The 13,335-nt window shown below is 42.1% G+C and overlaps 1 protein-coding gene across 1 annotated transcript; it reads right to left on the reverse strand.

Annotated features, from left to right (window-relative positions):
- Positions 1-706: 706 nt before the first annotated feature.
- LOC310926212 (protein NLRC3-like) lies at positions 707-7,452 on the reverse strand (the record flags this gene model as incomplete). The annotated part of the gene is made up of 7 exons (XM_083888311.1): positions 707-711; positions 1,325-1,479; positions 3,698-3,871; positions 4,014-4,129; positions 4,274-4,376; positions 4,639-6,436; positions 7,428-7,452. 7 exons carry the CDS (start codon positions 7,450-7,452, stop codon positions 707-709), a joined length of 2,376 nt encoding a protein of 791 aa, XP_083744437.1.
- Positions 7,453-13,335: the final 5,883 nt, after the last annotated feature.

Raw genomic sequence — 13,335 nt, forward strand, 5'->3', positions numbered from 1 at the left:
GCCAATACTATTCAGCACATCCGCTCTCAGAAGCACAGCTCCCCCCTCTGGAACGGTGGATGCACTGCTCCGCATTATCAAAACATTGTTTTAACAGTGTTTAAAAATAGCTTATTCACAACTCCTCACCGCAGTCCCTTTTATGACTTTGACCCGGAGTCAGACCCAGAGTCAGAAGACACTGTCGCTCGTGAAACACCTCCACAACGGACGTTCTCCTTCTTCTGCGGTTCAATGTACGCAACCGGATGTGCCCGGACTAGTGCCCGGAGCAGGAGGATCTGCTGTGCAGGAGAACCGCTGTTTACGTAACTATTGCGGGATTTTCAGAGATCTCGTTGAGCCACGAGATTACAATAAACACAGCGTTCTCAGCAATGGCTGAACTGTTTGTTTCGAAAATTCAGGGCTTCATAAACAAGGTAATGACGCAGATTCACACTAAAAAACTAGTGTTAATAGGAACTTCCGGTCTAGGTCCGCTTTAATAACATAAAAGTTTAAAAAAACAACAGCAGCTTCAGTCAGTGAACTCACTTCAGAGTCTCCAGTCTACAATGTGGACTCTCTAGTGCAGAACACAGCAGCTTCACTGCTGAATCAGTCAGATCGTTGTAGCTCAGGTCCAGTTCTCTCAGGTGGGAGGAGTTGGACTTCAGAACTGAGACCAGAGAAGAACAGCTGATCTCTAACAAACTGCAGCCACTCAACCTGAATAAAGAATAAAACATGAGACTTTAGACAACGACTGTGTGAGAGTGTGAGCTACATTCATTCATAAGTGAATCAAATGTGTTTAATGTTAAAAAAAAAAAAAACAGCAGCTTCAGTCACTGAACTCACTTCAGAGTCTCCAGTCTACAATGTGGACTCTCCAGTCCAGAACACAGCAGCTTCACTACTGGATCAGTCAGATCGTTGTAGCTCAGGTCCAGTTCTCTCAGGTGGGAGGAGTTGGACTTCAGAACTGAGGCCAGAGAAGAACAGCTGATCTCTGACAAACTGCAGCCTCTCAACCTGAATAAAGAATAAAACATGAGACTTTAGACAACGACTGTGTGTGTGTGTGAGTGAGTGAGTGAGTGAGTGAGTGAGTGAGTGAGTGAGTGAGTGAGTGAGTGAGTGAGTGATCGAGTGAGTGATCGAGTGAGTGAGTGAGTGAGTGAGTGAGTGAGTGAGTGAGTGAGTGAGTGAGTGAGTGAGTGAGTGAGTAAGTGCCATTCATTCATCAGTGAATCAAATGAGTTAAATCTTAATAAAATGAAAGTTTAAAAAAACAACAACAGCTTCAGTCAGTGAACTCACTTCAGAGTCTCCAGTCTACAATGTGGACTCTCCAGTCCAGAACACAGCAGCTTCACTACTGGATCAGTCAGATCGTTGTAGCTCAGGTCCAGTTCTCTCAGGTGGGAGGAGTTGGACTTCAGAACTGAGGCCAGAGAAGAACAGCTGATCTCTGACAAACTGCAGCCACCCAACCTGAATGAAGAATAAAACATGAGACTTTAGACAATGACTGTGTGAGAGTGTGAGAGAGAGTCTGTCTGTTAGAGCTGAACGATTATGGCAAAAATAATAATCACGATTAATTTGATTGATATTGAAATCAAGATTAATAAACACGATTATTCATTGATTTCAAAACTTGAGTATTTATTAAATCACCAAAACTCAACTTTAAATATAACTTAAAAGAACAGCCAGAAATAAATAAGTAACACGTAAAGAAGCAAAATAATAATAATAGTAAAATAAAATAATGATAGCAATAAAAACAATAAATAACTAGAGGGGTGATAGTCAACGACTACTAATGCTCCGCGTTGAGTCCATGCGCCCACATTTTTATGCCAACTTTAAAGCAAAATTTGCATAGGCAATGAACGCCACTTTGGACATGTGGTGTGCAGCGGTGACCTTGGAAATAGGTTGAGGTCACCGATCTTCGAACTTGTTCAAGATACTTGTAAGAGGCATCCACAGTGCCAGTTTGGCAGCAATACAATAAATATTTTTCAAGTTATCGCGTTGACAAGCTTGAAAAGTGCCGGTTTTGGCTATTTTCCAAGTTACAAGTGCAGCTGTGACCTTGGAAAGTACGTCAAGGTCACCCATCTTCGAACTTGTTCAAGATACTTGTAAGAGGCATCCACAGTGCCAGTTTGGCAGCAATACAATAAATATTTGTCAAGTTATCGCGTTGACAAGCTTGAAAAGTGCCGGTTTTGGCTATTTTTCAAGTTACAAGTGCAGCTGTGACCTTGGAAAGTACGTCAAGGTCACCCATCTTCGAACTTATTCAAGATACTTGTAAGAGGCATCCACAGTGCCAGTTTGGCAGCAATACAATAAATATTTGTCAAGTTATCGCGTTGACAAGGTTGAAAAGTGCCAGTTTTTGGCTATTTTTCAAGTTTCAAGTGCAGCTGTGACCTTGAAAAGTAGGTCAAGGTCACCCATCTTCGAACTTGTCCAAGATACTTGTAAGAGGCATGGACAGTGCCAGTTTGACATCAATATGTCGAATATTTGTCAAGTTATCGTGTTGACAAGCTCGTAAAGTGCGGTTTACACATTTTTCACATTTCCACGCAAAAAAAACGCGTAAAAATTCACAAAAAAATTCAAAAAAATGTTTTTGGACAAAACGAAAAAAAAGCCTGGAGATATTCACCCACTAAACAATCCTGCAAAATGTGAAGGACGTACGCAACAGGAAGGTATTCATTTTAGTACGGACGGACTGACGGAATGACGGACGGACGGAACGGTGCAAACGTTATATGCTCCGCGTCGCTCGTCGAGCGCGGAGCATAAAAATAAATAACCAATCTACTTGCACTGCTGCACAACTTGCAAACATTTACAATATGCAAACATATGCACCGACAACACTAATGACACAGGCAAAATCAAAACAAAATACTCTGCTACTTCAGCACAACATTTATCATACAGGACTGGAAATGTTTACGTAACGGCAACACGTAACGCTTGTCCGAAGTCTTAACATGCGCCTTGAATCCTGGGATGTTTACGGTACTGATACGTCCTTCACTACCATATTTTTTAATTAACGTCACAGCCTCCGCTATCTCCTTATGTCCGTGTGATGTGGTGGGATATGGGACGGCATTGTAAAGAGTGTCCTTAATAGAGTACTGTGTTGTGGTGGCGCTGACTGACGAGCTTTATCCCCTGTTCATAGACCACTTTACGATTGAATAAGTTGGTCGCGTTGCCTTGGGGAGCAGACACGACAGCGCAAGAAACTTTGCAAAACATTTCCTTTTGCTCGACGTCCATCAAATTGAAGCCGAACTGTTTCCAGTTAACTGATATTGTCCTACCTTTGTTACCTTTCTGCCATGTTTTCAATCGTTCGCTCCTCATATTATTGATACACAGATGTCACTCGCTAGCTGCATCAGCACGTAACACTGGTGCTTTCAAGGTGTTTTTCTAGCATAGGAATTTACATACACACCGCGCCGTGCGGTGCATTCATCGTTTTTCTTCTATTATAATCTTTTTATGATCGTGAGAAGCCAAAATCGAAATCACGATTAAAATTCAATTAATAGTCCAGCCCTACTGTCTGCGTGTGTCTCATTCATTCATCAGTGAATCAAATAAGTTGAATGTTAACAAAATTTTTAGTTTAAAAAACAACAGCAGCTTCAGTCAGTGAACTCACTTCAGAGTCTCCAGTCGACAATGTGGACTCTCCAGTGCAGAACACAGCAGCTTCACTGCTGAATCAGTCAGATCGTTGTAGCTCAGGTCCAGTTCTCTCAGGGGGGAGGAGTCGGACTTCAGAACTGAGACCAGAGAAGAACAGCTGATCTCTGACAAACTGCAGCCACTCAACCTGAATGAAAAATAAAACATGAGACTTTAGACAACGACTGTGTGAGTGAGTGAGTGTTTCATTCATTCATCACTGAATCAAATTAATTTAATGTGAATGAAAGTTAAAAAAAAACAACAGCAGCTTCAGTCAGGGAACTCACTTCAGAGTCTCTAGTCTACAATGTGGACTCTCCAGTCCAGAACACAGCAGCTTCACTACTGGATCCTGCAGATCGTTGTCACCCAGGTCCAGTTCTCTCAGGTGGGAGGAGTTTGACTTCAGAACTGAGACCAGAGAAGAACAGCTGATCTCTGACAAACTGCAGTTCATCAACCTGAATAAAGAATAAAACATGAGAAGTTGTTGCTTGAAACCAGTCAGTGTTTGATCATGTGTTCAGAGCAGAGACCACGACTTCACACTGAGTCTCTGAGAGTTCAAAATAATCCAGTCTGTCATTATAGAAACAGTCACAGTGATGTCTGATGTGTCCATCATGTCCACAGTGGAACACACCTGGGACCTGGATTCATGTCAAACTCAGACTATGTGTCTTAATGTAACGTCAACAGACTTTTCTGGATCTGAACATGTACTGGTTCTGATCGGGTCGTTTAATGGAGCAATAGAACATTAACAGTAAATTACAAAATAAAGACAAGTGTTTTCATTCAGCTGACCCACAAAGTGAGCAGAATGAGAAGAATTCAATATTGACAATATTTGATAAACCAAAGCATTAATCATAACTGATTGATGATGTTATTGATCATTTCTTAACTTACGCAGCCTTCCTGCAGTTCCTCACAGCTGGAATCAGTCTGCGTTTACCATGGACTGATGTGCTGTAAGTGTTCACGTCCAACTCATCCAGAACCTCCTCAGACATCAGCAGCATGTAGGCCAGAGCTGAGCATTGGATCTCAGAGAGTCTCTGTCTTTTGTCCTTTGACTTCATGAACTCTTGGATCTCCTGATGCACTGATTGGTCGTTCATCTCCGTCAGACAGTGGAAGAGGTTGATGCTTCTGTCAGGCGAGATGTTGTCCGTGTTCATCTCCTTCAGGTTCCTGATGACTCTCTGGATGATTTCTGGACTGTTCCGAGTCTGGCCCAGCAGACCTCCTAAGAGTCTCTGGTTGGACTTCAGACAGAGTCCATGAAGGAAGCGAACAAACAGATCCAGGTGACCATTTTCACTTTGAAGTGATTTCTTCATGGCTTCTTTCAGGAACACATCCAGAGAAGTGTAACCACCACCATCACCATCTTCTTGTCTGAAGAAGTCCTGCAGTACCTCTGTCTTCCTGTTGGTGAAACAGTGGAACATGTAGACTGCAGCCAGAAACTCCTGAACGCTCAGATGAATAAAGCAGTAGACTGATTTCTGGAAGATCACACTCTCTCTACTGAAGATCTCTGTACAAACTCCCGAGTACACCGAGGCCTCTAACACATCAAGACCACACCGCTCCAGATCTTCTTGGTAGAACATGGTGTCTCCTGTCTGCAGAAGTTCAAAGGCCAGCCTCCCCAGCTTCAGAAGAACGTCTCTGTCGGCCTCCATCAGCTGCTGTGGACTCGTCTCGTGTCCTTTATCGTACTTGTTCTTCTTCCTCTTTGTCTGAACCAGCAGGAAGTGTGAGTACAGGTCTGTCAGGGTCTTGGGCAGCTCTCCTCTCTGCTCTGTGGTCAACATGTGCTCCAGAACTGTAGCACTGATCCAGCAGAAGACTGGGATATGACACATAATGTGGAGACTCTTGGACTTCTTGATGTGCGAGATGATTCTGCTGGACAGATCTTCATCTCTGGATCTTTTCCTGAAGTACTCGTCCTTTTGGTTGTCGGTGAAGCCTCGTACTTCTGTTACTCTGTCAACACAGGTAGGAGGGATCTGACTGGCCACTGCGGGTGGGGAAGTGATCCAGATGAGAGCTGAGGGAAGCAGATTCCCCTGGATGAGGTTGGTCACCAGCACGTTGACTGACGACCTGTGTGTGACATCAGAAACCAGCGTCTTGCTGTTGAAGTTCAATGAGAGTCTGCTTTCATCCAGGCCGTCAAAGATGAACAAAAGTTTACAGAGCGCAAGCTTCTCTGCACTGACCTTCTCTAATGTTGGATGGAAAACGTGGAGCAGCGTGAGAAGACTGTGCTGCTGATCTCTGATCCGGTTCAGCTCCCTGAACGGAAGCAGAATCAGCAGATTCACATCCTGGTTTTCCAAACCCTCTGCCCAGTCCAGCGTGAACTTCTGCACCGAGAAGGTTTTTCCTACACCAGCGACGCCGTTGGTCTGGACGACTCTGATGCGCCCCTGCTGGTCAGGAAAGGCTTTAAAGATGTCGCAGAACTTGATGGGAGTGTCCTGGGTCTTCACCTTGGAGGTCGTCTCCAGCTGCATCACCTCATGTTGAGTATTGACCTCTTCACTCTGTCCCTCTGTGATGTAGAGCTCAGTGAAGACCCTGTTCAGGAGGGTTCTACTTCCTGTTCCATCAATTCCTTCAGTAACATGTTTAAATCTCCTCCTCAATCTGATCTTATGTTCATCAAGAACCTCCTGAAGACCAACATCCTCTGAAAGACAAGAGACAAAGTCAGGCTGAAGAAAGAACCTGAGCAGCTGATGATTATTTTCATCAGTCAAAGAAAAACTAAAAAAGTGCTCAATTGCGGTTAAATAAACAAAACTGACAATATTGTGTTTTTCTGTGACGTTGTTTTATGTCGTTTGTTGTAAAAAAAATAAAACAAAATACAGTGATTTTCAGTGGAATGACTTGAATAACTTTATTCTGAAAAGACTGAATCATTCTTGAATCACTGTGATGATATTTTCTTCCATCTTTGCGTCTGTGTTTCTGTCTTTTAGTGTTGTGTCGGTCATGAATTTGTTCGAAAGAACGAATCATTTGAGTGAACGAACTGACTGGGATCACTTCATGAACTGACTGGGATCACTTCATGAACTGACTGGGATCACTTCATGAACTGATTCGTTCCTTTCTTAGTTAAGTTGAGCTCAGCAGTGAGCCTGGCAGCTGGGAGTGGAACTGCCGCGTTCTGTGAATCACTCGTGGAGTCGTTCGCCTGCGCCGTCACTCACTCGTGAATCTTTGGCAAACGACGCCAGCCAACGTGCACCGAGCGAGGAGTGACTAGTAAGAAGAACTGTGTCTGCCGTGCTGCTGTGATTCAATCACACTGTCAGTCACTGTATGATCCGCAAACAAACTGACACACAGAGAACTGGAGAACTGTGGCTGAGGAACGAACTGACACACAGAGAACTGGAGAACTGGCTGAGGACATGAATCTCGTCCACGCCATCACTCACTCAATGACCCGTGGCGCGAATGTACTGCACTCAGGGAGGAGGTGAGTCACATAGCAGGGCACTGAGTTCCTGCTAAGCACTGAACGATTCGGTGAACAAATCTTTTGAACGAATAATTTTAATGAACAGATTCTAGTGATTCAGTACACTCAAATGAACTGCCAATCCCATCACTGCTGTCTTTGTGAGGACACACAGGGTTATGAACCTACACTTTTATGAATCTCTTACTTTGTCTCCGAGTGTCCAGGTTCATGATTGAAGTTAAGAGGTGTATCCATAGACTGGTCACTCTTCATAGACAGAACGTTGGGTCGTGGAGACTCAGTCCTCTGTCTCTGGTTCTGACCTCTGCAAACACAAACAGAGAGAAAGAATGTACTTGAATAGTGCAAGTTCTCCCTCGGTTTCTCATTCTATTTATCTTCTTGCTTTAACATTTAAGGCCACATTATACTTCTTCGACTGCGTAATGCGTTATCCGACTACGTAACCACGGAGACCCCTTGAGCCTTCATAGTTCTCCGTCGTGGTGCCAGATACCCACTGCAATTTCCCACCCGATCAGTACGCAAGGTTGTTTTGCTTTTGGCTACAGTGAGCAATGGCATCCGAGAGAGAAAGACTGTTGTTGCAGCTGAATAACATTGAAACAGTGGTCGTTAATCAATATTTTTCTGTCCCGGAATGCAGTTTTAAGATCATTTGAGGCGAGAAATTTGCTATTTAGAGTCTAAACATGTGCTGTGTGTATTATTATATGACGTAATTATAGTTATCTTGGCCTGTCCTGAGGACCAATCGCAGCCCTTGTTGTCTCCGTTGTCCCTTGACGGAGTGACGGACACTAAAAATATTTTGTGCACCCAGAGACGACGTAGAGACTCACCGACGGGCGGGCAGAGCTAATGGAAGTACATGGTAAATTAGATTGGAATCATGTAGAGCTGAAACGATTAATCGATGAATCAATTATTAAACGATTACTAAATTATTTGCCAACTATTATGATTATGCTTTTTTCATGATTAAAACATGAATTAACGCGGAAGTCAAAAACTTTGTTGGCATATGCGCTGGGTGAGCAGCTCATGGATGTATTATATGAACTGGATAGCGCACCGCCCTTTTGGCTCCTTTCATTCCTATGAAGCTGCTCACCGAGCCCATATGCCAAAAAAGTTATTGACTTCCGCGTTTATTTCCGGGTTATGGGGCCCATAGAGCATGTGCAGTTGTGTCACTCCCATGATGCCTCTCGGCTATGCGAACGAGCCGTCCGTGTTATCGAGTTGTTCGGCGCGTACATGAACAGCGAAAGGCATGATGGGAGTACGCTAATGGCGTGCGCTAGCCGATTTCATGAATACCGACGATTTGTTGTTGACATGTTGTTTTAATGTAAACATTTTGACCTGACAGTGTGAACGTTTGTATAATATTAATGTAAGGCCCACATTACATTGCGCTTTTCGCGACAGCGGGACTGGCGACAGTCGTAGTCCCGCTGTCTTCAAATTTTCTCCAGACAACTGCAAAGTGGTCGCCCGACGACTCAGCAGGGGTCCTCGACAACTTCAAAGTGCGTATAAAGAGAACGCATCGGGCTCGCGACAGCTGGAGGTCAGGGTTTAGGCAATTAGCATATGACGCGCGCAAATTCGCATATACCACGGGACTTTTGTTCCAAAAAAAAAATGGGGTGGGTGAAGGAGGGCGCTGGACGCTGTACATGGAGCACCTCCGAAACCAAGTGCCTGATCAGTATCTGGTCGGAGGACGAGATCCAGAAGAAGCTGGAGTCATCCAGGAACAAGATGGCCTACGTAAAAATGCAACAGCGGATGCGGGAGGCCGGCTACGATCGTACAGTGGAGCAAGTAAAGAGAAAGTTGTAAGGGCCGTGGGTGTCCTGCCAGATTTTGTCTAAAGACATCGCGAAAAAGCGGGAATTTCACCGCTTTAATGTAACGTATATATAGTTATATTTATATATTATATATTTTTATATAAAGGTCTTTTTTTATATATATTAAAGTCGCACTGTCATTGTATACATATTTAAATATAATGGACACTATAATATTTAAAAACATAAATACACACATTATATATATATATATACGTGTGTGTGTGTGTGTGTCTAATATATATATTACTCTACACTGCTCTAATTTATCTATTTTCCACATGGTACTGTATATTTTAATAAACATGAATTAATACATTAAGTTGAATATTTAAAATGTGAAAATAATGTATGCATTTATTAAAAGTATTTTATATGTTCATTCATCAACACTGTAGGTGGCGGTAATGAGGTTTAAGTGCTTGGCACCACCCGCCATTCAATCAGTAGAACAAGGTAGTGATGGGATCGGCAGTTTATTTGATTATACTGAATCACTAGAATCCGTTCATTAAAATGATTCATTCAAAAGATTTGTTCACCGAATCGTTCCGTGCTTAGCAGGAGCCCAGTGCCCTGCTTTGTGACCTGAGTGCAGTACATTCGCGCCGCGGGTCATCGAGCGAGTGACAGCGTGAACGAGATTCATGTCCTCGGCCACAGTTCTCCAGTTCTCTGTGTGTCAGTTCATGAAGTGATCCCAGTCAGTTTGTTCACTGAAATGAGTCGTTCTTTCGAACGAATCATTCATGACCGACACAACACTAGAACAAGTACACTGCCAATTGATGAGATCGTACTCGTGTACTCCCATACTTGGCAAGTATGTACTCCAGCTGTACTTCTCAGGTATGTACTTCCCAAGTATGCAAGTACGTAGGCTACTGGCATACTTGGGTATTGAGAAAGGGCCACTGATAAAGTGCACCTGCGTTTTCAGATGCCATTTTAGACCTACACCTACAAGTAATTGACAATTATTACTCATAAATGATACAAATGCATATTCTTTCACACTGAGCGGTGTAGTATCATCCAAAGGTTATTTTTATATATATTTTTTTAAATACGTTTTTAGGGGCGTTGCCCTTTATAAACCTGTACCTGCGCCACGGTGTCACTGGAGTAACCCCTGGCTGCAGCCCGCAGATCGAGGAGTGGCTCAACGTGGGTGGAGCTAAACGACGTTTGACTCCACCCACGTTGGGCCACTTACTCACTTTCCCAATACCAGGCGTAAGAGGGAGAACGTTACTCCCTTATTGCGCGCTTTTCTGCCACGAGGTAAGTTGCCGTTCGTTGTTCGTGTAAATTATTAACTAATTTATGGATAAACGAGCAAGTTGATAATAGAACTATTCATGCAAGTAACTTGTTACTTAAGCCTCATGTTTATCTCGTGTGAATAATAGCATTCAGGTGGTGTTTTTGGCAATTTTCAAGTAGAAAATCCAGGTATATAAACACAGTATCTAATGCGCTGTATCTATGTGTTTCTACCCTAGAATATAATATAATAAAACCCTAGTGTGAGAGAAATAAAGAAGGTAATCAATAATTGAGATACATCCCTTCATTCTCCGTGTCCATTTGTTACCTACAGTTACTTTTATTGACTGTGTGTGTGTGTGTGTGTGTGTGTGTGTGTGTGTGTGTGTGTGTGTGTGTATATGTTGCGTGTGTGTGCATGACAGGTGTAATGGACGCCTCTTGTCAAGCCCAGGCTGATATCATTCCTCTTCCTGAGGCCATCCCTGATGAAGGAAATGTGGTAAAAACACACACACACACACACAACCTGTACATGTACCTTTCAGATGGTAAAAGTTATGTTTTATCTGGGTTTTAAATGATGTGCCTTACTGTATGTCTATTCTTTTCCCCTCTGATATAGAGACACATAAGTGTTCTTGTTGATGGTGATACAGCAATCATTCAGAAATGCACGAACAGTGAACTTTTTCACTGTCCCTTCTGTAAATATGTGGCTGAGAAATATACGATTTACAATCATATAAAAGGCCATTCATCCATAAAACACAAAGGTGATTATCTTACATATTTACACAAATTAATTAAGTATTATTACGTATTTTAATTAAGTATTTTTCACAAGTATGAATCTTACTCCCTTTATTTCCATCTTACAGGGTACAAGATAATCAAGTGTGGGTTAAGTTGTCAGACGGCAAGTCATTTTCATTGCTGCTATTGTGCAGCAACAATAATCAATAGACTGCAATTTACAAGGCACTTGGAAAGGCATCAGAAGGAGCATGCTACTCTCCCTGCACAACACTTTGTGGCCCCTGTGCAGAAGTCTTTGGCCCTCGCTCAGCACCCAGAGGCCCCCGCTCAAGCCCCTGCTCAAGCCCCTGCTCAAGCCCTCGCTCAGCACCCAGAGGCCCCCACTCAGCATTCAGAGGCTCCCGCACAGGCCCCCACTCATGGAATATTTAATTCAAATGGATTGGATAGTCTAGTTCAATAGTCAATATATTTTTACAGTAAGAGATTTAGTAAACTATCTCTGTTACAGAGAGCAGAAAATGTGTTTGCTGGAGACAGCTACGTGATTTCCTCTTGGTTCCCACCATCATCGAGGAACCCCATGGATCATCTGCCGGTAATTTGTTTAAACATTTTGCTTTATTGAGTAAAGTTTGAGCATTTAATATTCAGCTATTGATGTCTTTTTACAGGTCAATGCAGCCAGTCTGGAGTGGATTCTTCTGCCAGTGTTTGTACCTGGACATTGGATACTCTGTGTAAATACCTTTTATGTTTCCTTCTATTTTTTTACTTACACAACATAGATGCTCTTTGCATTTTAATGTTTTGCTATAATTGAATGCTTGTCAGCTATGTTGGGATTTCAGAGAGGTAAGTGTAAATTGTGACACATTGCTTTTAGTAAGTTGTTATTTTTGAAAACATATTGAAATCTTCCTACATTTCCTTCTTCAAAGGAAAACATGCTGCAAATCCGGAGATGGTGGTGTCTTGTGCTGCTGCAGAACTTCCCAATGCCGTAAGTGCCCTCAATATCACACTTTAGAATGGCATCACAAAAAAACATGTACTCACTGTCAATAGACCAACGTGAATGTTTTCATGGTGAATGTATGTTGTCATTAAATCACCAAGGCCTGAAGAGGAAAGACTGCAGGAGAGAAAGAGACGACGGCAGCAAAGAGGGCAACAGGTGAGAGGTCACGGCAATTAATTAGTCTTGTAGTCAACTATTGCTTGCAGACTAAAGCATAATCCCCCCACTTATTTCAGGATTTGGAAGCTGTCCCTCCAAAGAAAATGTGCTATTCAGTATCGGGTATCGTTTACAGCAGTATTGTACACACATCCATCTATGTTGTATAGGTGGTTTTACAATCATTTCTCCATTTTCATTTAACAAGTATACTTAAAATCAGCTACTGATCTTGTTTACATCTTTCATTGTTATTGTGCCTATAACAACCACAATTTGTTATCTTTCTAGAGGAAGCAGAGAACAGGACAGACCTTGAACAGGGAACGGGGTATGTTGCCTGTTGTGGGTGTTTCTTATTTCAATGTTTTCATCCTTCTGCAACCTTTATTAGGGCCCGAGCACCATGAAAGGTAACTTGTTTGATCATACCACCAGGAGAGCGAAATACCTTGATACTTGCCATTGTAAAGCATTCATGGAACGCTTGAGAAATGTACTTGATTAAGCTATAACATCTACCTTTTTCTATTTACAGATCAAACGTCTGGGAGTAAATTCCATCCATCGTCTACTGTTTTATCCTCCACGGGAGGGAGGATAGGGAGATTTATTAATAAAAATCATTGATGCAAAGTCTTCTGTCTTTGGTTCATTTGACTTAGCTAATATAATTGAGTGTAAAAAACATGTGTATGTGTCTATGTACAGTACATATATATGTGCATATGTACTGTATACATAAGTAAGAAGCCGTAAGAAGTACGTGAATTGTGAGTATAGAGGACTGCAGGTGTCACAGAAAAAGTAATACAAGATGTTATTAATTTGCCGTTGTAAATGGTAATAAAAATTGAAATTATAGCAACAACTTGTAAATAATATTTTAATCCATTAATAAATGCTTGTAGTTTAAAAAGGGATTTACAAAACAACAATTATATATTTATATTATCTCTTGCTATATATATACTATAATAAATTAAATAATATTGCATTTAAATAATTCAATAATAAAATCT

This window comes from Microchirus variegatus, assembly GCF_963457635.1.
Source record: "Microchirus variegatus genome assembly, chromosome: 4".
Taxonomy (NCBI): Eukaryota; Metazoa; Chordata; class Actinopteri; order Pleuronectiformes; family Soleidae; genus Microchirus; species Microchirus variegatus.